At 34.6% G+C, this 25743-nt stretch overlaps 1 protein-coding gene across 4 annotated transcripts; it reads left to right on the top strand.

Moving 5' to 3' along the window:
* Positions 1-764: 764 nt before the first annotated feature.
* Positions 765-25256, top strand: LOC128236224 (uncharacterized). Of its 4 annotated transcripts, XR_008261293.1 has the most exons (13): positions 765-929; positions 6967-7422; positions 15881-16291; positions 16578-16625; positions 16891-17025; positions 20281-20305; positions 20912-20994; positions 21501-21525; positions 21762-21838; positions 22026-22053; positions 22278-22419; positions 22845-22906; positions 23557-25256. XR_008261293.1 is itself a non-coding variant. In XM_052951104.1 (12 exons), the coding sequence occupies exons 1-12, from the start codon at positions 839-841 to the stop codon at positions 23568-23570; spliced, it is 1455 nt and encodes a 484-aa protein (XP_052807064.1). In that variant the 5' UTR covers positions 765-838; the 3' UTR covers positions 23571-25256. The 4 variants fall into 4 exon arrangements, 2 of the variants coding, with proteins under 2 accessions (XP_052807064.1, XP_052807065.1); XM_052951104.1 differs by lacking the exon at positions 22278-22419; XM_052951105.1 differs by lacking the exons at positions 765-929; positions 22278-22419 and adding an exon at positions 4640-4792.
* Positions 25257-25743: the final 487 nt, after the last annotated feature.

The raw sequence follows: 25743 nt of genomic DNA, 5'->3' as shown, positions 1-25743 counted from the left end.
GTGTGTGATTTACTGTACAAATAGCATGTGGTAAGGTGAACAACAAAGTAATAACCCCAGTAAAATCATGATCCCTGGGTCTGTATTCTATAAGCAACTTATATTGAACTTAAATTTAAGATCACAAACTAAGTGTTTTGATTGGCCTGTATATTTAGCTGAGCAATAGGCTGAATGGAATCACTGAGGCAAGTCTATGGATAATTATAAGATCAATGTCGAATACAGGCACTGATCGTTTTTCACACGTCTGTTGTTTTTTCTAGAAAGAAGATCGAAGCTTTGGCATAGCTTTGATGTCACCGTTGTTGTTTAAGGCATGGCGCGATGATCTTACTGAACACAAACTAGGCCACATATTGTCAAAACCAATATAATATATTCGAGTGAAGTTTTGCAGACAAGTTGTAAGAGACAAAACGCACAGGTTTATTAAGGTTCATAACTCCCATTTGAATTAACAACTTAACAACTTTTGTGTCTAAAATCAGACGAGCAGTATAGTGCGTCTCACAGCTATCTTATGCTATATTAATTTACAGGCTGTCGAACCGAAGAAAAATAACAGCACTCAGATCGTATGCATACCGCTCGTCCGTGACGGTCGATATAGGCGCATAATTGCATAAGTATGTTATCTATCTCTTCCGGGTACGATTTATCATAGTAAATTTAAAACTTCCTTTTTCTTATTGTTATCTGAATCGGTGTTAAATAAAGAATACAAGTTTTATATATCAAGTTTGTCATGGTATATGGCTCGTTAAACACTTTAAAACAGCTATTATATTGAAGCGAATCGCATTTTGCAGGCGAAAAAGGAAGTTAAATATTGAGTATGTTTAAGTTTGTGACTAACATCAAAATGGATTTAGCGGTATCTGTCATTATTTCCGTTTTGTGCTATGGAATGCTCATATTTGGCCAAGGTATGAAGCATTTAGATGTTAAATTTTAACCTTTTTGTACTTCTAGACATTTATGTCTGAATGATTTAAACTCAAAACAGCATTAGAACTAGTTCTGCCTTAGTGTGTCATTAAAACAATGTTGTAAGTGCAACTTTACCTAATATGTTCAACTGAAAGAAAATATGTATTCACATTAAGGTTTTTGTAGGGTTTTTTGCAAAGATTTCCAAAAACAGTACACGCATTGTGATAGCATTCGTATATCGTTGACTATACATTACATAAAGAGTATAATAGTTTACATGTAGTTGTTAAACTATCTAATCCCTGTTGGTTAAGGCGTTTTATATTCTGCTTTCTTTTTGTGAACTGGGTTGATATCATCAATGACGTTTTAATCATTAAGTAATGTCATTTCATATTATTGATATATAAATAGGCCAAATTAAATAACATGGTGTAATGCCATAAATGAAGAGCGTTGAAATTGTTCTCGCATTTGAGCGAAGTTTTAAAATTAGCACTGTAAAATCAGTTTTTTAGCAAAAGAGAATATCACATTGGTCTTCATTCAATACGACTTTTGAAGCAAATATACAATGTATATATATATATTGGTATAATACTGTGAATCCTTAAGAACGTATACTAATCTACAGCACTTATTTCAGTTCAATCTCACAGTGAACTCGAGTAAAGTAGGTTGGCGCTTAGGGTAACCGATTCCCAAATCATTACATGATTTGTGCTTGCCTTATTACCTTATTTTGAAATCATTCGGAAAGGTTTTTATGTGTAAAATAATATACAAAAGTTTGATTCATTAGAATCTGTGCTATCATATTTATAATAAATAGAAACATGAATATTGGGGGGGGGGATAAAGTTTGATATCGCAGACTGAAGCTTGTCGAAACGGTATGATATTCTGGTCTGTGACATTATTGTAATAACATTGACTAGAACCTTCCGGTTTCGAACACTATGGTGTGATCATTCTTTTTTCTCTTTCTATGCAATGCATCAAGTATAACAAAAATATACTGATTAATGTAATTACTACTGATAAGACATGATATCACAGATTTGTTACATTTGTTTTATTTCTGAAATGCATGTATATTGATATAAGCTATAGAATACACAAGGTATTTGATAAAGCATAGGAAAACACTTATTAAGAACATGTATCAAATTCAAGAGCGAAAAAAAAAGAAAAAAATCGAAAAGAGATTCGAACCTGTACATAACGATAGAAGTGTTAACTAAAATGTACCATTATTTAGGACTGTGCGATAAACTGATATATTGCGACACGGAACAGAAATGATGCACATGGATAAACACTGTCACCTTGCCTTGTCAGGCGTGTAATACTAACTATTTTATGCAGAAGTGATACGTATCGATACCCAGGGACAATTATCACTGTCTCCTTGCCTTGTCAGGCATGTAATACTAACTATTTTATGCAGAAGTGATACGTATCGATACCCAGGGACAATTATCACTGCCTCCTTGCCTTGTCAGGCATGTAATACTAACTATTTTATGCAGAAGTGATACGTATCGATACCCAGGGACAATTATCACTGTCTCCTTGCCTTGTCAGGCATATAATACTAACTATTTTATGCCGAAGTGATACGTATCGATACCCAGGGACAATTATCACTGTCTCCTTGCCTTGTCAGGCATGTAATACTAACTATTTTATGCAGAAGTGATACGTATCGATACCAAGGGACATTTATCACTGTCTCCTTGCCTTGTCAGGCATGTAATACTAACTATTTTATGCAGAAGAGATACGTATCGATACACAGGGACAATTATCACTGTCTCCTTGCCTTGTCAGGCATGTAATTCTAACTATTTTATGCAGAAGTGATACGTATCGATATCCAGGGTCATTTATCACTGTCTCCTTGCCTTGTCAGGCATGTAATACTAACTATTTTATGCAGAAGTGATACGTATCGATATCCAGGGTCAATTATCACTGTCTCTTTGCCTCGTCAGGCATGTAATACTAACTATTTTATGCAGAAGTGATACGTATCGATACCCAGGGACAATTATCACTGCCTCCTTGCCTTGTCAGGCATGTAATACTAACTATTTTATGCAGAAGTGATACGTATCGATATCCAGGGTCAATTATCACTGTCTCCTTGCCTTGTCAGGCATGTAATACTAACTATTTTATGCAGAAGTGATACGTATCGATACCCAGGGACAATTATCACTGTCTCCTTGTCTTGCCAGGCATGAAATACTAACTATTTTATGCAGAAGTGATACATATCGATACGCAGGGACAATTATCACTGTCTCCTTGCCATTTCACACGTGTAATACTAACTATTTTATGCAGAAGTGATACGTATCGGTACCCAGGGACAATTATCACTGTCTCCTTGCCATGTCAGGCATGTAATACTTACTTTTTTATGCAGAAGTGATACGTATCGATACACAGGAACAAATACCACTGTCTCCTTGCCATGCCACGCGTTAATATTAACTTTTAAAGGCAGAAGTGTTATCAATGAGCACACATTTCAGTTATTCAAGTATGAGACAATTGCAGTCGACAAATTAAGTAATACAGCATAGATATACAGCAATGTATAGCTTTTTATTATCATTTGGAACATTGTGCTGAACATTGATAAAAATACTAGCTTAACCGAATACATTAAATAGATATTTTGCTAGTTTTGCCTATTGAATACTTTTCTTTAGGTTTAATAGCATTTAACACTTACAGGTAACACTTCTTTTCAAAAATGTGCCAATATTTGTAGTAAAAATAATATATCGGATATTTTAGTTGTTCATTTGTTTGGCATCGATATAATTATTTCGTTATCATTTTTGGGAAGGTAATTCTTATCTAAATATTAAAATCCTTATTGAATCTAGCAAATCAATTTCGAGACAAGTTGCGTCGGGATCGACAACAGTGTCTTTAAAAAAAAATACACTCAAACACCCAACAGTGTATTAAGTGTCGCAAGTAAGTATTCAAGTCACAACTAGCATATGCAGTACATCAAATTACCTCATTTTACTCTGATTGGAAGTCGAAACGAACAATCAGAGTAAAATCACGGTTGCGACGAATTAAGTGTCAGAGATGGTTCCGGAATTTCGTGTAAAGTATTAGTGTATAATACAGGTATTGTGTGATTAGTTGTACAAGTAGCATGTGGTCCGGTGTACAAAAACATAATCAACCCAATAAAATCATGATCCTTGATCATTTTTCGCTCGACTGTTTTTTTTGTTGTTGTTTTATTTTGGGGTGGGGGGTGTAGAAAGAACATCGAAGCTTAAGCATAACTTTGATAGCGCCGTCGTTGTTTGAGGCGTTGGTGACATGGTTTTTGAATGCTCATAACTCGCATTAAAATAGTAGTCGAATTAAAGAAAATGTGTCTAAAATTAGACGATCTTTCGCGTGCGTTTCACAGCTCTCGTGTTCTATATCAATTTACTGGCTGGCAGAACGAAGAAAATAAACACCACTTAGATCGTCCCAGGCGAATGCATTACACTTGTTTTTTACAGTCGATATAGGCGAATAAATACATAAGTATTTTATAAAGCTTCCGGGTACGATTTACCATGGTTAATTTAAAACTTCCGTTTTCTTATTCTGTAGAAGTTTTATATATCAAGTTTGTCACGGTATATGGCTCGGTATACACTTTAAAAACAGCTATTATACTGAAGCGAATCGCATGCTTTAAAGGCAGCCAACTAAAGAAATTAAATATTGAATATGTTTAAGCTTGTTCATAATATCAAAATGGATTTACCGGTATCTGTCATTATTTTCGTGTTGTGCCGTGGAATGCTCATATTTGGTCAAGGTATGAAACATTTTGATGCTAATTTTAATCTTTTTATACTTCTAGACATTTATGGCTGAAAGCTATGAACTCAAAAACAACAAAATACCTAGTTTTGCATTAGTTTGTCTTTAAAGCAATTTTGTCAGTGCAAAACTTAAGATGTACTCTTACTCCCAAATAAGATGTACCACAATTATTACAAATGATTTCATTTACCGATAATTATAAATACATATCAAAACACTGATTCTTATGAAGGATATTGTGAAAGAAATGTACAGAAAACACTGTATTTCTACCTTATGACATGATTTTTTACCACTGTAAATTGTTTTATATGTGTACGTTTTAAGCTAGTAAAAACACGGTAACATTCCTGTTATTAGTAATTAATATTTTCCATAAAGGCATTATGAAATCAGTAATTAAAGTCTTAATTTTATGTTTGTATGATGTGTGTATTAATTTTAAATACTAGTGTCACTTTAACGATACGATCACCTCAAAGACAATTACATGTATTGTAGGGTTTTACCCAAAACAGTCCATTGTATATTCAAATCATTATGATAGCATGTGTCGTTGACTATACATTCTATAAAGAGTATAACTCGTATTTGAATAGTTGTTTTATTAACGATATTACCCTTGCTGGCTAATCTCTTTTTACTTCTGCCTTTTTTCAGTGAACTAGGTTGACAACATAATTGACGTTTACATCATTAAATAATGTGATTTCATAACATTTTTTATATATAAATAGGCACAATTAAATAACATGGCGTGATGTCATGAATATACAGCGTTGAAACTGTTCTCTCGCATTAAAGCGAAGTTTTAAATTTAGCACTGTAAATCATATTTTTAACCAGAAGAGAATTTCACATTCGTGTTACATTAATCACGACTTATTAATTAAGTAAATATATAATGTATCTATGTAATGGTATAATACTGTGAACCCTTAAGAACGTATACTTATCCACAGCTCTTGTTCAGTTTAAATTCACAGTGTACTGGAGTAAAGTGGGTCGGTGTTTAAGGTAACCGATACTGAAATCATTACGTGAATTGTTGTTGCCTAGCGACATTATCTTATTTATCATTCGAAAACGTTTTCATGTGTAAAATAAAACTCAAACTTTCGATTTGAAAGACTGCAAATTAAGTCTTTTTAAGCCCGATTAAAGTCGAACTAAAGCGAAATTATACAAACCGTAATAACTATATGTTTTTTTGTTATTTTAATCAAATCATGTTTACCGATCCAAACGATACAAACATTTTAAAGAGCATCAACACTTTTGTTTAGTGGTAGCATCAGACAAACTATTTATTTTTGAGTCGTTTACCTTAGTCGGATATTTCATTTTAAGCCCAAGTTCAGTTAAAATAAAGTGATAAAGTTAATCCATTCATGTGTACTTATGAATTGTTAGCAAGTTATACCCTTTAAAACGCTACAAACATTGTATAGAGTCCCCATGCATTACCATTTTACATTATGTTTACTGGCAGATATTTATCTTATTTCTGGGTCGTTTACCTTAAGTAAGTTTGTTTTAAAATCCAAAGCCACAGATGTTTTTACAAAAGTATGGAATACAGTGTTTTTGTGGGTAGTTTTATCACTAAGAATCTATGTTATTTTGAATTAAAGTTTAAAATTGAACAGTTTGCTCTTGTTAATCTCTAGCGTATTTGGATTATATATTTCTAGGTATTTGAACACAATGTAACTGAAAACAAAACCTTTTACAAATATAAAGTGTTGTTAACAAAGGCTGGTGTCAATAACGTTGAAAACAATATTTCATGAACATGATATAATGACTTATTATAAATAGCATGATTTTTTTCAGAAAACGACTCTTAATCCACCAACATCCCTTCAACCACAATTGTAACCATAATGTTACTGTGGTCATTTCTAAAAAAAACAAACGTATTCGTAGACTTGGTATAAATTACCGAGACCGGTTAACATAGTAGAACCAAGAGGGCTCAAAACATTATTGTTGGAAATAACCTCTAAACAGTAACGAAAATAAGGCATATAGTTGTGTCAGCTATCCGTGCTTGCAGACTAAAATCCCTGTCTGAAACATGCTCAGAGATATTTATTGTTTTGCATTTCATGCACATAATGTATGTTAAAGATAGGAACAATTGAAATAATTTTCTCTTTTTAGACAATGGCCTGCATATTGACTTCCAAAGGATAGTTGAGGATGGAGGAAGTGCAAACATTGAACAAATACAGGTTGACAGTTCAAGTACTGACACATTCCAGATTATGTGCAGGGTGAACAATGTGAATGAGTTATTCAAAATCAATACATTAAGACTACAATTTACATCCAATGGCCAAGATTATACAGAACTTGCCAGATTGCAAAATACTGATGCCGCCAATGTAGACACACAGAAGCCTGTGCTAGCATCCGGAGCAGGTTCTAGTTGGACTGTAGAGGGAAGTTTTGGTACAAACATTAACGGAAGGGAGGGTACCTTGGGCGTGTCTCGTCCTGTTTCCTCTATAACCTGTAGTAATGCAGTAGAGTACAGATGCCAGCTTACCTACACAAAGCCTGGACCAGGTTATATTTCTGACACGGGCATAATTTCAAAAGTGCTTGATGTCCAAGGTAAGTTCACTTTAGTTTTTATAAACAAGTTCTCATTTATCTGACACTATGGACTGCTTTGGATAGACAGAATTCACCATTTGGGAAACAGAAAGAAAAAAGTCTAGTACTTGAAAAACAAAGATTACGTATACTTTTTGCAAATATTGAGGCGGGGTATAATAAGACATATATACCAACATTTAGAACCTGAAGAGCATTTAGGTATAACATCTATAGTAAATGTAAATTTCACACTTCGTTGGGATTCCAAAATTGTTTATAAAACAAATAAAGCACACAAACTCTTTTTGGCAATTATTTTTCAAATAATCATTAAAATGTGAGTCAAATTGTGAATTACACTACTAAGCACGCGTTTTTTGCAGATTTTGCACAGCGCTGCATTTTTTTCTTACCACGGACATTACCTTTTTATCTAATTTGCAATATATCCGCGATGTAAGCGCGCACTTCTATAATTATCTGCGTTCAACCGCGTCGAGTCAACGCTTTACGCGGCGTTGCCAAATGCTCATTAAGAGTAATTAAGGTTATTAAGGTAGCTGACAATTTGATGAAGGCTTTTTCTTTGTTGCCGTCCTTTACATATACTTTTAGTCAGTTTTATTAAACTTGTACAAACCCATAGTCTACAAATCACATGGTTCGTACTCAAAACGTAGTTTGATCCCTGAAATCTATGCTTTAACAGTGATTTTCTTCAGACGCTATTATCACTTATTCGCAGTTTTCTAATTTTAGAATGAGCACGTTAAACTTGTATGAATGTGAATGAATAAAATATGAAAAACAGTGTAGCGTATAATAATATGATATTAATTATTCGTGGTTAAAAATAGCTATAAACGTTACAGGGAATTTTCCACATGAAAACTAGACGAGATGGCATCTAACCATGAACTGTGAACTTTGAACGCGTGTTTAAACCCAGTCATTTTCAAACGTGACATACATAACCAATCACTAAATAAAAAACACTTTGTGAGGAAGCACTTGACTCTAAAGTGGTTCTCACATGGGTCACCTAGGGTCACAACCGATGTTTACATGCAAGTAAGTGATAAATGTTTGCTTTTATTATATTCAGCCAAAATTAAATTAATTATGTGTAAACCTTATAAAACATAAAGCAACGACTGTATAGAAGAAGTCTATATCGGGCAAGAATATTTATAAACACACAATACCAATAATAAACATCACTCTCTCAATGGTTTCATGACCACTTCGTGTGGCAATATGTGTCCATGCATTTCAACATAGCATTAGGAAAATAAAAAAAAATCACTTTGCACAAAGCGACTGCTGTAAAAGTTCATGAAACCGACTCATTCACTCTTTTCAACATTGTCATCCTCTCCCAACTTTCAAAACGACGCAAAATTGTTTATCTGAAAAATATAAAACTTTATGAATATGTTCAAAATTCAACAATATCTAGACATTAGATGATTCATCTACACCCATACGAAATCTTAAAGGGTGGGTTGGTGGGAAGAACACCAGTTTTCTCTTGTCTACTGCCCGGTATGACCTCGAATGACGAATGCATGTGTATAAACGGCTTATATACTAGCCGTTTACTTATGTAAGCTCAATGACCATTACCATATGTGGCAATAGTCGGAATAACCTTGACAATGACCAACAATATGGTAATAATCGTAAATACGTTTTATTCCAAACCAAAATAAATATATTTATGTTTTCTTTCATTATATTCAGCCAAACATAAATTAGTTTTGTGTTAACCTTATAAAACATAAAACAACGACTGTATATGAGTAGTTTAAACCGGGCAAGTATATTTATCGAGTGAAAAAGATCGGGCAATTCCCTGTGGATTTATTTAAATTACACATATTAAAAGATACTGACTTCTTGCATTTATCACTTTCGCGGATATAAATGTCTTTTGAAACATCAGAGCTCCACCGACCATTTGTTTTATTAATCTATCTGGTACACCCATTTCTGATGCTGTGTTCGCACCACCCGACCTGAACGAATGGATACCATATTTAGAATTATCTAATCCTTAACTTTTAAGATTTTTAACAAAAAAAATTCTTGCTCTGGTGTAAGACATGTGCTTTCCTTTTCTTAATATGTGTGCTCCCTTTTCTTAAAATAATATACATTTCTTATCAAAAAATCGTCTAAATTTTCAGAAAGTTCATCCAAATCCATATACATTCGTAAACATTTTACTGGACAAGCATCATTATTTGTTTTTGCAATCACAACAACACCTCCTTCTTTATATTGATCGGTTTTCGATTGTCTTAACAAACTTCTATGCAATCCTCTTTAAACACTATATCAGAACATCTTAAAGAAACTACCTCGCTAAATCTAAGAAACTCTGAAAAACTTAAAACGGACATGGTTACAAAACGTTTGTTTAACAAACATAAGCCGTTTCCAAAAACTTTAACAATAATAACAATGTCGTTTTTTCTGATTAGTTCTTTTGATATGTGTTTTTTACCAACTGATATCAAAATCCCTTCTTTTACATTCTTTGCTAAAGTAGAAAAACATAGGTCTGCAAAACAGCTCATTCTATGAGCATAAGAAATGCCACACACAATAGCATTTAATTTTGATTCCGAACAAATACTGTTTTCCATATAATTTTATGACAAATACAAAGCAACGGTGCAATCTGTGCTTGGAGCAGCTTTAAAGTCATATGTTTTACACCATTTACAAAACAAGTTAAAATAAGTTTCATAACTCTTGATAGTATTTGCAGATTTTGATTTTTGACCCAACGTATTAATTTTTTCGTGTGAAGCTTTTAAATCTAGATGAAATGTGGACAACTCAATGATCTTTCAAATGCCAATTTTGAAAATGTCTAAAAATGTATAAAATAAGGAAGCATAAAAACATACTTTCTTAAAATAAATCGTTTCACGAAATACATCATTCGTTTTAATTCCACCAAAACAGACAATGTTTTAAATAATTTTCGTAATATTTATCCAAAATTTTCCTACATCTCAATGCATATAAATATAAAATAAGATACACAAGAATAAATAAAACATTTAAGTTACCACTCTTCCAAAATAAAACCTTTCAAAAACGATCAATACCGTCTCGATCCGAGACGCCAACACTCGTTCCAAGCAACACAGTCTCAATCCGAAACAGCGCTCGTTCAGAGCAAAACAGTCTTAAACAGAGACACCGCTAATTCAGAGCGATAACTGTCTCAATCCGAAACACTGCTTATTCAGAGCGATAACTGTCTCAATCTGAGACACTGCTCATACAGAGCGATAACTGTCTCAATCCGTGACACTGCTCATTCAGAGCGATAACTGTCTCAATCCGAGACACCGCTCATTCAGGGCGAAAACTGTCTCAATCCGAGACACCGCTCATTCAGAGCGATTACCGTCTCAATCTGAGACACCACTAATTCAGAGCGATAACCGTCTCAATCCGAGACACTGCTCATTCAGAGCGATAACTGTCTCAATCCGAGACACTGCTCATTCGGAGCGATAACCGTCTCAATCCGAGACACTGCTCATTCAGAGCAAACACTGTCTCAATCCGAGACACTGCTCATTCAGAGCGATAACTGTCTCAATCCGAGACACTGCTCATTCAGAGCAAAAACTGTCTCAATCCGAGACACTGCTCATTTAGAGCGATAACCGTCTCAATCTGAGACACCGCCCATTCAGAGCGATAACTGACTCAATCTGAGACACCGCTCATTCTAAGCGAAAACTGTCTCAATCCGAGACACTGTTCATCCAGAGCAAAAACTGTCTCAATCCGAGACACTGCTCATTTAGAGCAAAACCGTCTCAATCCGAGACACCTCTCATTCAGAGCTACAACTGTCTCAATCTGAGACACTGCTCAGTCAGAGCGATAACTGTCTCAATCTGAGACACTGCTCATTCAGAGCGATAACTGTCTCAATCCGAGACACTGCTCATTCAGAGCGAAAACTGTCTCAATCCGAGACACTGCTCATTCAGAGCGATAACTGTTTCAATCCGAAACACCGCTCATTCAGAGCGATAACTGTCTCAATCTGAGACACTGCTCATTCAGAGCGAAAACTGTCCCAATCCGAGACACCGCTCATTCTAAGCAAAACCGTCTCAATCCAAGACACCGCTCATTCTGAGCAAAACCGTCTCAATCTGAGACACCGCTCATTCTGAGCAAAACCATCTCAATCTAAGACACCGCTCATTCTGAGCAAAACCGTCTCTATCCGAAACACCGCTCATTCTGAGCAAAACCGTCTCTGTCCGAGACACCGCTCATTCTTAGCAAAACCGTCTCAATCTGAGACACCGCTCAAACACTCTATCAGAACATCTTAAAGAAACTACATTGCTAAATCTAACTAACCCGAAATGACACAAAATTTAAACACTAATTACACATCATCTCACTTCGAAATGGAAAACCATATTACAAAAAAATAAAATAAAAAAAGTTCAGATATCAATAATTATCTACAAATCTCACCGCCATAACTTTACTAGAAAACCGTCTAGAATTGAAAATACAATTCTTGTTACCATTATTGGTAAAAATGTTCTGCCCTTTTCCAAATGCCAAAATGTCTTAATTAGCATTGAACAACATTGGCCAAAACGCCGAGCTGGGCCACCGAGGAACAATAAGTGTTGCAGATGCATTGCAATGCAGAACGTGCAAAATTGTCTTAGAAACCAGACATATTGGCGGGACAAGCCAATTTTTACTATATTCCCAATTCTGGGAAACTGCTTCCGACTCGTAGTCTATAAACAATGAATTATATCGCTTTCCTATTCTTATACGTTGCAAAGCGATCTACATCATGCTGACCCCAAATACTATCTACGTTATAAAAAAATCGCACTCGCCAGTATTTGAAAACTTGCTTATGTCGTCTGCAACTTCCTTTAATTCCCTAGGAATCCACTGAATACGCAAATCAATATTAGACCTCAGGCAAACGTCAAATACCATCAACGAATCTTGCTGTAACTCTACATTAGTACTACCACTCTGAACAATATGTTCACATGACTGAGAATCAGAAAACCATTTTACAGTTTAACCATTTAACAAATCTCCATAAACTTGTAAAGCAAGTTTCAACGCCCTTAATTCTCTATAAGTAGAACTTTTAAATGCTTCCTCTTCGGGCCATAGAACGAAAAACGCTGTTTTTGTAATTAACTACATAGGCCCCCGCTCCCATATTGGATGCCTCTGAATAGACTAAAACTTCGACTGGAGAATAAGGCGATTACAATCGAACATTAGATTTTTGTTAATTCACGAGCCAAATTTCCAATTCTTTAATAGGCGGATGTCCTTCGAAAATCTTACAGCAAACGTCCCAAGAACTGCGACCCTCTATCAAAATGTACAAAAATCTAGTCATTAACCTTACGATGTTTCCCAAAACAGGTTTCATAGAAATGATTTTACCCACATATTTTGCTAAACACCTCGCTGTTACTGTTCCATATATTTTCAAGACATTCTCAATGTTTGCTAAGCAATCTAACACTTTTCTATCCGGAATTCTAATACAAAAAAATGTACTATTCCAAACAAATGTTTGTGCCCCACCCGTCGTCTAGGAACAAAACAATCTTAATTCTATTTTTTCTCAAGTTTTTAACCATTTCTCTGAGAACTTTACTAAATATGAAGGGGCCTGTACTGCAGCCGAAAGCTAACACCGTAAAACAAGTAGTACTTCCCCTTTACAAAGAATCCTAAAAAAAATTGATGCACAGCAAAAACTTCAAAATGGTAATAACCTTGACTAAGATCAAATTTAAAACAGTATGAATCTTTCGCAAAATATTCAAACCCGGTTTTCCAATCTTCAAAAGTAAAAAGTTCTTTTCACAGACACTTGTTTATCTTTCTTAGATCCAAAATCAATCGTTTTTTGCCTTGCTTATTAATAGCGACGCTCAATGGATTTACTGGATGGGGGAAAAAAGGGATCTCAACAATACAATGTTTTGGTAACAACTCATTTACGGCCGTATCAGCAAAATCAACAAAATCTTTATTTTCCAAAGCGGACTAATTATTTTTCAAAAATGAAGGTTCTGGAACATCAACACATGGTAGTTTGTAACTGTTATAAAGAATATCAACAATATCGTCATTTGCGCCTATTTTCGTCCGAAAGTCTATGTAAGATCTTAGTCTACCCTAAAGATTTTTAGTGTCTCTAGAACAATCTGGTGTAAAACTGTGTTCCTCGTACTCAAAGAAGTCTTTATCTAATAAACAGTCAAATGAATACTTATCATTTATATTCTGGCTTGACTCATGTCGTTGCTGCTGAGGTTCCTGACTTGTCGCCATAGGAGTAATCGGTCCTCCGTTGACACACTCGTTGGCACGGCAATCGCTCCGGTAATGCCCTCGCTGGCCACATGAGAATCAGAAGGCGATGCCGCTGCTGGTGCGCTGTGTACGAAAGGACTGCTGAGCAGGACCGCCGTGCCGCCGGACCACGTGGCTGCCCCTCACTTCCGGTGTTTGCGCTCGCAAATGAAGAACGCTTATACGGATGATAACTGTATGGGGAAGGCTTGAAAGTTTTATTCTTTTTAATAGCCCTTGATTCGGCTTGTCTGAGCCTCTTTTCGTCCTCGCTATCTGAACCAAGTTTAGGCTGTTCATATTCCTTAACTGTTGCCCAGCCCCCGGGGAAATTATCTGCCACTTGAATAAGTTTATTTCTGCGTTTGACTTTTGAAACTAGTTCCGAAACAATGACCTGAGCTCCGTCAGGTAAGTTCTTTTGCATAACACTTGCCAAGCCTTCCTGAATGTCCGAATTAAATTCGAATAAATTCTGTTGGATTCACTTTTAGGTTTAACTGGTTTTTTGTCTTTGCTGTTTTTAGAAATACACAAATCCTGTTGTAAGTCCTTCAACTGACAGTCCAAATAAGATTTTAATTAACAGAACGCTTCAATTGCTGGGTCACCCGATGACTTAACCCTGAGCACGTTCACCTCCGCTCTCTTCGCCGCTTGACATAGTCGAACAACCAGTTATCTCTTGTCTACTGCCCGGTATAATCTCGAATGATGAATGTGTATAAACGGCTTATATACTAGCCGTTTACTTATGTTAGCTCACTGACCATTACCATATATGGCAAAAGTCGGAACAACTTTGACTATGAGCACGATTTATGGTAATAATCGTAAATACGTTTTATTCCAAACCAAAATAAATATATTTAGTTTCTAAACACATTTTTGATAGAAAAGATATAAAAATAATTATTAGCCTATAATAGATTATGCTATGTTTGTGTTGGCCCATGTGAGAACCCGTTGAAGTCACATGATCCCTAATCCTGGAAATGATAACTGGTGAAAACAAAATTAAAATATTTTTCTTTTTTTTAGTTTTGACAATAATCCTTGCTCTTACATTAAAGACGCGCGGGAAACATACGGATCTTCGTATGTAAATTCTTCTTGAAGGCTTGAACGCCCTTACGCAGGTATATGTTAGTATAAATCAAGTCTATTGAATACATTCCAATACCCTCAAAATTGCAATTAATAAAAAGATACAATCTACAAATATATTCTATTTGCTAAACAGATAAAAGAGGCTGATAAAATTTTATTTAGAAATCATATTATATACTAGAACATTTAATAATGCACAAAATAATTAATGTAATCATTTTAGATCCGTGTTATAATAGGATGTTAGCACATTTTAACCATTTGCTCGAGAAAATGTGTGTGTGTTTCTTTTCTCCGTTCATTGAATTATTTTACATGCTACGAACATTGAATAATTCTTTATACAATAAACATATCGTAAACATATCGTATCGTACCAATACAATCGGATGAATGCCATTCTGCGAGCACGGTACAATTTACAATTTTCAATTTGTACCAACGGTGATATGCCACGTGCATGTTTTCGGAAGTCGTACGGGATATCAGCAGATGAAAGCGGTGATACCGCGCACCATCGCGTTGGCTACCGCGGAATATATCCCCGCCATTTACCGCAATAATGCAATCTCTCCTGCGATGGCAATGCGTTTTTAGCTACAAAATGCTCGTTTGGTAGTGTAGTTAGAAAAAGTGTGACGTGTACTTCTTTGCTCTTTGCTTTTTTAAAGGGAACTACCAACAAATCAACACGGACTGTCAGTTGTAAATAACATCTTATCGGCTGAGCTATAATTTTATAGCAACTTTGGAATTCCAGATCATGTAGAACAATATACATCGCGATGTTTTTACCAGTAAGATTCATAACTTACGTCACATTGACATTGTGTATTGAGTATAAACAGTCTTGAAAGTCTGAAGCATTTCATATCAGAACTTTGTATGAACCATACTCATGCTTTCTATTTCAACTTTTTCATAGATTATATTTAATCACAGCATCCATGTCCTTCAGTTTTACCCACTACTATCACAAGAAATGTCTACAATATGAGTAGCTTGAGTTCACTCCCAGTGACTGTTTCTGACACGATTGAACCCTTCTACGTGGGACAAACAGTCAAAATGGAGTGCTCGGCAAACATCGGCTCCTTCAACGGTACCGCCCAGATCCGCTGGATAAAGAGCAACATTCTTGCTGGCAGTCCCCTCACTCCATACTTTAGTCCTGATACAGAACTAGGTGATCCCCAGTCCGCGGACAATTGTGTTTATCAACAGACGGACTCTGTGACATACAATATGACAGCCCAGGATGCTTCTAGAATGGCCGACAACAGACTTCATTTTCAATGTTACGTGGACATTCTTAGCATGAACTGGGAAACAGCTGTAGACCGACGAGGGAATTTCAAATTCATTGTCTGTAAGTGTGATTGACTAAATGTACTCTACCTTTTAGTATGCAGTGATTTTTAAGGTACAATTCACTGGCGTTAAAAAATTAAATTCCACAAATGAAAAGTGTTTGCTTTCTACTCAAAACCAAGAAAAGATATTCTCTATGAGCAATATGTTTCTGTGAACAAATTCAAAATAAATGTTGTCTCTAATCTATTACAGACTCAGAAACATGAGTCTGCTTATTAAAAGTATGAAGAAGCATATAACGCAAGGAGTTTATGCTTTAATATTTAAACATGTATTCACAGATTCTAGAAGCAAAACTTCTCATGATGACACAAGTGTTTCTGATAAAAGTACGTATTAATGACTTAGTTGTTCCTATTTCTCATCTCTTTATTGCATTTGATCTACTGGTTCACACAAAAATGCAATCATTACTAGACTGTTTGGCGCGGTAACTCGATCATCTATTATCTTAGATATCAGAAAAATTATTAAATTCCTGTGTTTTAATATGACGGTTTGAGCCTCTCGTTTAGTGTCTGTAAGGATTTGTTCTTTTCGTCTCTAACGTAATTACCATGACCCTTGGCGTTTTAATTTTTACATATATTCCAGAATGTAGCTCAAAGGGAACAGTAACCGGCGGAGTATTTGGTGGAGTTGTTGGCGGAGTTGTTGCTCTAGCGACCATTGTTGTGGCTGTTTTAATCATTTCCAGAAGATATCAGTTTCCTTGTATGCAAACCTCAGGTACAATAGTCATTTTATGAAGGCTTCAGGCAAGGACACACATTCACTAATGGCTTGATTCTCAGAAAAGCACATTCCGAGATTTTAACCAAGAGTATATTAAGTTGATTTAAACACCTTTTATTCATCATATACATACAAACTACACAGAATATGCACACACACACACAAGTTGTCTCATTTAACAGAAACATGCGTATGATTGACGATTAGGCGATATATATGTTTTATGCGAGAAAGAATGTTGCTAATGCTAAATAACAGAACTAAGCGTTGTGTGTTTGGATGTAGGTTCGATAGTTCATACACGATATATTATAGGTACAAAATAAGCACAAGTTGTTGTATAAAGGATATATAAATAGGGAAATATATTTAGAATAAAAGTTGGGTCTGTGCCATTTTGAGTAAACTTTGCCAGTCAGGTAATGATCAGAAACGTTTCGAATCTTGTATAAATTTATGAACTGTATCAAATATGTTGGAGTTGTTCTCGTTGCTTAAGGTTGGATTGCCATAGAGAATGAAACCAATGTTAATTTCTGTGATATATGACATATTACGAAAGAAAGTTTGTCGAGAGTCGGTATATAAAGGACAATGCATAAAATAGTGAGTACTACTTTCAACTTCATCATACTCGCAAAGAGTAGAGTTGATATTATTTTTACAATAACGGTGAGAGTTCAAACTACTGCAAATAGTACGCAGTCGACTGTGAAGTACTTGCAATCGGCGGTTACGGAAATAATAGTAAAGAGGACATAGTGGCAATTGACAACGAAGAGCATACTTAAATGATGCAATGGAACGACAGTCCCGTTCATTCTGTGGAAGTTCATTCCAAGCACGTATAGTTGAAGGTAAGAAAGAGGAAAAGTAAGAATCTGTGCGTGACATAACCGGTCTTATGTTAGATGCATTCGTAAGTGGATTATTCTGTGAACTGACATTAAAAATGCAAGGGATGAAAGATACTCTGTGGCAAGGCCATTTTTCATTTTGTTAAAGAGACAAAAAATGTGATTAGGGCGTCTTTATGCAAGTAGGCCAACACAGCTCCGCATGGAGAACATTAATCGAATTGTACTAAGTAGTCCCACAGACTATTCTACCGGCTTCATTTTGGATCTTTTGAAGTTCACTTTTTCGTAGTCCGTACAATTATCCGAGACAATATCAGCATATTCAAGAATCAGACGGATGTATGAAAACTTGAAAAGTAAATAGTTGCTAGACATTTTCTGTACAGACGAAACTTGATTTCGCATGATGCATATTCTTTTAAGGGTTTTACTTCTGATGTACTCAAAATGTTCATGCAATGTACAGTCACAGGAAAGAACCAAGCCAAAATGTTTATGCGAATTGATTTCTGAGGTTTGTTAACCATTCACAGACAAATCTGGATACATATGCGGTAGTCGTAGATTTTGACTGAGGTTTTGCAGGATTAAGGTGACTAGCCATTTATCAGCCCATGTACTGATGCTTTCAATGTCTCTCTGGAGTATTTCTTTCAGTGGCCCTTAAGGGCTCTTAAACGAGACTATAACGACTAGAAGCGTCTGCAAATAGCCTAGCATTACTTCCAATGTTGACAACAATGTAATTTATCAATATCAAAAATAAAGGGGACCGAGAATAGAACCTTGGAGTACACCAGCCTCAAGAAAGAACAAACTAGACATGGAGCCGGTGAGAACTACACGTTGTCTACGACTGCTTAGATAGTCACTAAACTACAAAAGCAAGTTGCCATTGACACCAGTTTCCTGTAGCTTCACAATCAAGGCCCTGTGCCAAACTTTATCAAAGAATACTGCTCTAACCACAAGGCCATCATCTAATGCCTTACAAAATGTGTTGTAAAGGTATGCAAGCTGAATAACAGTAAAATCGCCAGGCCGAAAGCCTGACTGGAACGGGATAAAAAAAGTGTATGGGGCGGTTAAAGAAGAGTTTATATATTGCCCTTTTGAACACCTTTTCCATTGTATTAAGTAGGGACATAGGACAATAGTTAACAGGAAATATGGAATACCCCTTTTTGAAAACTGCACACACATTAGCATATTTCCACGGTTTTGGAAATCTACCGATTGAGAGAGACATATTAACAAGGGGTCACAACGGGCGAGCTAACGAGTAAGAACTTTATTTTAGGATTCGGATTGACGTATATGTAGTTATTTCTGACAAAATATGTGATAATAATGACAAAGATGTTATTCGAGCCGTATCTAACCAGAATTACCAATATTGCTATTACAATGATAAAAGAACAAACATGCAGTTTTGATTCGTGAGTTTCAAACTCACCTTACCAACGAAATAACTTTTTTTATACAATTGGCTGCTGTCCTCTTGAATGTTACAGTACATTATACATTAACACACCAATGGAGGTACACCTTATATAGTCCAAGGTCATATATAACGATGTAGGACAACTACCCCCCCCCCCTCAACAAAACACCTCCTGCTCATTTGTGTAAGGTGGAAAACTAACAAAGTGGCAAAATACCTCTAAGGTTTTAACAAGGTGGAAAAATCTACAAATAAACACCGTTGAATAAACACCCCTTAACCAAACACATTAATTGTCATTTATAAAAGTATCCCTTACGATCATGATGTAAAATAGAGTCATTTCCTTAAAGATGTTTAAATTATACAAAAAATAAAATATTTATCAATGAAAGACTTTAAATGCAAAAATTGTTATTAGCAATAACCATTCATATTATGTTATTTATTATTGTTCACTCAAATAAACAGCTTTTTCAATTGTATTGCAGCACAGCCCATATAATACATGTTGTCCAATAATACCCCAAAACATATTATTTCAATTAGTTGCGTTCAATTATAATGTGAACCGTCATTATTCCCAAAAATTCTTCAATCGGATGGATTTTATTGATGAACATAAATGTTATTTTAAGAAAGAATAGCATTTTCAAAATAAAATTATCATTTTTGAGACAAGAAATGTGTCTCCATAGTTACCGTGGAATCAATTTCAATTACTGACTGCTTAAGTAAATCTTGAATATTTCAACATCACTGTCTGCAAGATTGAATGCTGTAGAACAAGTATTATTATATCAATTGTATTTTTAAAGCCAATGAGTGATATATTAAACATTCACTCAAAACAACTCAGCAGTGAGCACTGAACTACACTTACAACATTGCAGCATATTAAGGGTTAATTTAAAATTTGTTTCGAAACATTCCTTCTTTTTTCAGACAATGCAAAAAATACCAAAATGCAGTAAGTATAATTATGCAATTCAAGCAATGTATAGTAACAAAAGTTTGTGTTTAATGCTTGAACAAGAGCGTTGCTTATCTGTTATTATGCTGTTAAAATGAGGCATAACTGGACAATTATTGGAGTCAGGAATACGAACTTACTACCCATGTGGATATTGTCCCTGGTAGCTTATGTGTAATGCCAAAGTAAACGGTTTGGCATTTTATTTTGACGAAAAGTGGGCATAGTTCAAGCTTAACTGGCAAGTTCAGTGGTTGTAGCACTCGCTTATTACCAAGGCCGGGTTCCCGGCATAGACGTATGTGAGTTTGATTGAGTTGATTAAAATACGCATTTGAGCCTAGATCTTTGCCCTTTGTAACTTCTTACGTTCCATGGAATATTATTCATGACGTACACAACCTATCATGATTTCTTTGTTTTTCGAATAAAATATAAATGTGAACGCATAAAATTTTACAAAATCTCAGCATATCAAGAAAGGGTATTAAATGTTGTAAATCAGTAAACAAAATAATAAACAGATCAGAATATATAGTTTTATTTTGAAATATACAAAAGGTTCAAATATGCATGATAATAATAGCCTTTTTTAACAAATAGATCAGATCCAGTGGTTGAGACTCAGACAGCGTCACCTTACGAACACCTGGCTACCAGAGCGCAAACGGAATACACAGCGATAGGTGATTGTTTTACAAACAGACTTGCTTATCACAATGTCATATACCAAACAAACACAAATAAGCCTGTTTATTGGCACTATTAACCATATAGATTAATGATTTTTTTGTTTGATACAGGATACTTATAAAGATTCCCCAACACCAAAATGGTTGATAGTCGATATTTACGAATGAAAAGCAATTAATTGGTTGAAATAGGCTATGTATCTTACAACATAGTAACGATAATGTCGACAAAAATCATTGCCTTGACTTCAAGTATGCCCAATTTACCTACAACATTAAAATAAACCATTTTGTACTTCTGCTGCAATGTTGGAAAATTAACATTCATTCATTGTATTTTAACGTTATATAAACCCACTTAAACGCATACGCTGAATACGATCAGCGGTAACTGCTAGGCTTACATTCCCAAAGCAAGCTGGTCCGAATCCTTTTGCAAGCCATTCAGTATCGCTCTCTAAAACAAATCACCTTATATAAACATACATTGTTCTTTTCAGGCATGACTGCTGTTGGACAATCTGGGTACATAATTAATATATATCTAATTATATATTATATTTCATTTAACATTCCAAAAGAAAGATGGAGAACATCTTAGTATTATTAATTTGCTTTTGCCTTTTTTAAACACATATCTTAAAATAGTAAGAATTTAGTTCATGTTTAATTCTATATTATGCTGATACCGATACAAATAATTTAACAAAATGAACGGCGTAAAGATGACTTTTCTTTTTCTTTCCATTAAACATTATTAGTGCTGGCAGTCCCAACAATGAAACCTCCTCTTATGAGCGTCTTCACGCCAGGGAAAATGCCGCTTATACAGAGCTGGGTAAGTATTCTTACGCAGCTTCACATCGACATTGACCATTAAAATTGCATGTGTAGAATCAAGTAACAGTAATTTTAATAGAAACCATCAATAGAAACACTATTAACATCAAATAAATATCAGTTTTAGCAACACGTTGACCTCGTCGTATTCTGTCCTCATTAGCATTGGTTGTCCTTGCTTTCAGGAGCTTACTCTCCAGAGAGTCAGACTCAGTGAGTATACATCGTCACAATAATTCCTGAATATACATTAAACATCTTACAAATTTTATAAAGGTTTCACTGATCGTTCCAACACGATTACAGGTTTTATTGTCAGATTAGACATAATTATGCACTGGTATTGAACGTTTCTGTTTCGACATGTTTAGATATCATATAAATGATTGTGTCGATATCTGATATCCTCTTAACGACATCTTATTTTCGTATGGAAGACATACCCAGTAGCTGTACAACTAGCGATGACCCTGATCCTAAACTTTTTATGAAAATCATGACCAACTGATTTCTCGGAGTTGAAAATTTGGTCAAAGTACATGGCGCCTGACAAATATATTCCTAATTTTGGGATTGGCCGTAAGTAATTCATACGGTAATTATATTTAAAGTTTTATGCCTTTTTAAGGTTTCAGAGGCTATGATTTTATTGCTATTTAGCTATTTCAAAGGGAAAATGATCACAAACAAGATTTTCAGAAATAGTTTAGGATTTTATAGAAAGTTATATGACGTGGAAAGTGATCTTTATGGGGGGGGGGGGGGGGGTATGGTCTTTATAGGACAAAAATTATCCCAATATTAAAAGCATTATCTTTAAAAAAAAAACTACCTGAGTGTGACCTTTTGTTTACATTTTTTGCCGTGCACTTTATCAATAAGTCACGTTGGTTCTTAACTGTGTAAATGTCATGACAACTTTTCAGGGAAGGATTCATTTGATTTATCATGAAATGTTTGTGGGGAGTTATCTGAGCCTTAATGTGTGTTTCATATATATTTAGAGTTGAGAGTCAACAGACAGACTCGCATACAGCAAGCAGTAATTATGAAGTTCCAGCCAATCGTAAGTTTTCTGAAATCCTTCATTTAATCGCATGCGAATTAATCTGAACTATATTAGCAGATAAAAGAAATAGCACATATCTAACAGTTCGTCTTCCATAATCTTCAGACGTTTGATTACATGTTTCGCCTATTTTTTAAATATTGCTATGATTGTCTGATATAGCAGGATACCTCCTCTTACTTTGAGCCATATTTTAGAAGTACATATACTCAAAAACTGCCTTTTTACTTACTTTAGAACTGGTGTATTTTGCGAACACAATTATTTTTAAGCAAAAAAGAACGATTCTCCGTTCTGTAGTACACAATACACAAAGGCACTTCCTAGTATCCTTCGAAGAACAGTATGAGTATTGTGCGTGTGTCAGTGTTATTTATAAATTGGTACACCCCAGTAATTAATTGTTCATTAAGAACATATCTAAAAGGCTAAAAATGAATTGATATAAAAGGTAACTATGGTACCTATGCAAAAAGAATACATACGAAAATAGAACTAACCCGTTATCTTCAAAACACATGTGAAAGAAAAAATGTTGTTTTGCTGATATATCAGGTATCCTGGCAGGATACTTACAATAAAAACGTCTGCTATGACTGAAAACATGAACTACTTTGATGTTTAAGTGTTTTGTTCTTCCCCTTCAGGTGTCATGATGTAGAACCCACAGTTGTGTGCAGAAGATGCATTCGCTTGAGACTCATAAAAGTAGAAGATGCATTCGCTTGAGACTCATAGAAGAAGATACATTTTCTTTTAACTCATATAGCATACATTTACACGTGACGAATAGCAGTAGAAGATACATTTGATTGTGAACTTAAAGTTAGTGCATCCACAACCAGTAGATTTTGAATTACACGAGCCGTTGTATGAATGTATAACTTCAATCATCAGGGAAGTGGGTTGTATTATGTTGTCAAGGAGGTTACCCAATAGCTCGCGTGCGTAGAAGTGAAATAACATTGCAATTTATGAAATGATAGGATGATACATTTGTGCTATGTTTGTTTTTGTTTTAAACGTTTTGAGTATATTATTTAGTGTACGGATATTGCATCGGGTTTTTAAAGTCGTCTTTGAATCTTTAATTTTTCAGCATGTCCTCGTATTTCCCATTGTATTATTAAAGATGTGGATAAATGTGGATGCCCGTAGTAAGGACAGAGTCTGACTCCATTCCTGCTGTTAAATATATCTCAACCTATCCATATACAATATAATATAATTTATTATTACTAATTATGTACTAATACCAAAAAGCAAACTTCTTTGCACATAAACAATAACAGGTATAATTTTGTTTAAAATAAAGGGGGCATTCAATATGTAATGCATCAAATGCGTTGATGTTTTGCTGTAGAAATAATATGTTTTGTACATGAAATTAAATTATCTTAGTGATAATTTCGTTCAACAATGTTAAGGACTGAGCAAGAAATAACAAAAACATTTCATAACCCTAGGGCAAGATCGCTGAAGAACCTGTATCTCTTAATAACAAACGACTGCTTGTTTCAAATGTAAAAACAATCAACTTCCTTCACGTTTATTTGGAAAACTTTACTATTTATTTTTTTAATATTAACCTGATTTGATTCGGTAAGTTGTCATTATTCGTCCAGCATCAACCATCAAACAAAATGTTAATATAAAATGTTTACATCAATAAATATTTGCTGGTAACTAGCAATCGAATAATAAAACATGTACATTTAACTCTCACAGCGAAACACTAAACTTTGACAAACATTTAAACATTTCAAAATATGATTATATTTATTTGCAGTAAAACAAGAAGCACTCAATTAGTGCATATAATAAGTTAAGTTCTACGTTAACTTGATAATTCGTTTACAGATATATTTTGTTTTCTTACCTCATTTTGAAAGTGGCAAAACTTATTGACTCCATTCCCCAAAATCAACCATATTAATCCTGCATGACACCTGTCACTGTATTTTCCATTGTATCATTATGGAGAGTGTATAGCTTAGGCCAAATAAAATAATTGGTTTCACAGGCATTGCTGCATTTATTTAGTTTTATTCAAGAAAACGATTTTGCATTTCTTCAATATTGCATTGTTTGGGAGAAATGAGTTTAAGGAAATATTTTGATATTAGACACATAAATTCGTGTTGAAATATGCAAAATATTTATGATTTTGTTTATTCACTTGTTCAGTATGATTTTATCGATCTTAAGCTTATACATTATTTGTCCTGAAAACATATTTTTAAATCATAAAACAAATTACGCTTCCTTCGACTTTCTTGCAAAATGTGCCTGAAAAACTAAAACATGAAAACATGTATTAGCTACGCCAATAAACATCTTGAAACGACTTCACTTGTTATATTTGTTATATTCGCCAGCTAGGGTTCTTTTTCATACAATTATGAGATGTTTTTTTCTTGACCACAGCAAAACATTGCCTTATTAGAAATTGTTCATTTGGAGTTCTTAAGTCGCTTATTTCACGAATCGTCCAAATAATATCAACGGGTGTTTCTTTCACAACACAGTATCTAAAATACATGTACTGTATAACATCACCTTTTTTGTTCGATATTTATGTATTTTTACAGTCTTTAAGAAATTTCAGTTTTAAATATTGATGTTCATCTTTTTTCATTAATAACACATTAACTGCTACGTTAAGTAAGAACATATTTAGTTTTAAAACGTTTAACTGTTTGTAATGAATACCTTTTTTTACCTTGTATGTGGTCTATTGTACTCTTGTAAACAAAGAATCAGAATTTGTTGAGCTTAAGTTTAATTGTGCTTTGTTGTTGACATATATTTTCTTTACATGAAGGTATTCTCAT

This window comes from Mya arenaria, chromosome 5, assembly GCF_026914265.1.
Source record: "Mya arenaria isolate MELC-2E11 chromosome 5, ASM2691426v1".
NCBI classification, from domain to species: domain Eukaryota; kingdom Metazoa; phylum Mollusca; class Bivalvia; order Myida; family Myidae; genus Mya; species Mya arenaria.
The sequence above is the reverse complement of the archived record's forward strand: the minus strand, read 5'-3'. Positions and strand labels throughout refer to the sequence as shown.